This window comes from Eimeria mitis, genomic scaffold (assembly GCF_000499745.2).
Source record: "Eimeria mitis Houghton genomic scaffold, Emh_scaff2045, whole genome shotgun sequence".
Classification (NCBI taxonomy): Eukaryota; Apicomplexa; class Conoidasida; order Eucoccidiorida; family Eimeriidae; genus Eimeria; species Eimeria mitis.
Window position 1 is genome coordinate 1,367 of NW_013570367.1, and position 884 is coordinate 2,250.

Consider the following 884-nt stretch of genomic DNA (forward strand, 5'->3'; position numbering starts at 1 on the left):
TCTCATTCGCAGAAAAACCAAGGACGGATGGAGAGTCAGTCAACTGTGAATACACCCCAACACACCCAGGATGCTCAGATCCACCAACACCTGACGCTACACGTATACAGCCGCATATATTGTGAAAATGGCGCAAAAAGCGCTCCAAATACACTCGGGCAGGCTCTCGTTTTTCCGTTTAGCTCCATATGGACCTCAACACGCACTGCGCATACACCTGAACGTACTTTGCCCATACACCTCAACACAGTCTGCGAGTTCATCTCAGTGTGCATATCCCGTCGAGTTGTTCTAGGCAATGCGAAAGCATTCACAGAAGTTGCATGTTCGGTGTACATACACCTCTGCAGACAGCTCGTGTTGCCTCTCCCCAGTCCACTCACATCTAACAACGGATGCGGCAGTAGCATCATCTGTGTTCGTATTGTTGTTGCTGCTGCTGATGCTACAGCACTACTTGAGACCTATGGTGTTTTCTCCGCAAGCGGTCTCTGCGTACCCGACTTGTTTCAGCAGCTACAGCAATAGCAGCAGCCGCGCGACTGTGTTGGGGAGCGCTGAGAACTGCTGTATATACACCGTAGGGCAGCTGCAGCCTAAAGTTGAGGTGCCTGCGCCACAGTCAAAGAAACTGCTGGACGACCGCAAACTCCAATCAAAGGCCTGGGCCTTGAGGTGCAAGGACACCCAACCCGCTTTCCCCCATCCACCTTGTCGCCTTTTGTGTCGCTTGGTCCTTCTTTTTGTCTCTTTCCTCATCTGTCTCTTTTTCTCTCGCTGTCTTCATCTGTCTGTCTTCTTCTTCCCCTGTCTTCGCCGGTCGCTGTCTGCCTCCCTTGGTTTCCTTCTGTCTCTCTTTGTCCCTCATTGTCTCTCCTCGTATC

At 51.6% G+C, this 884-nt stretch overlaps 1 protein-coding gene across 1 annotated transcript in view; it reads right to left on the reverse strand.

Moving 5' to 3' along the window:
- The window catches only part of EMH_0047810 (uncharacterized protein), a gene marked incomplete at both ends in the record, with an annotated part of 999 nt that extends 131 nt beyond the window's left edge, over positions 1 to 868 (reverse strand). The window contains 3 exons of the mRNA XM_013496327.1: positions 1 to 43; positions 500 to 611; positions 711 to 868. Of these exons, the coding sequence (XP_013351781.1) occupies positions 1 to 43; positions 500 to 611; positions 711 to 868 (313 nt within the window). The remainder of the gene's footprint in view (positions 44 to 499; positions 612 to 710) is intronic.
- Positions 869 to 884: the final 16 nt, after the last annotated feature.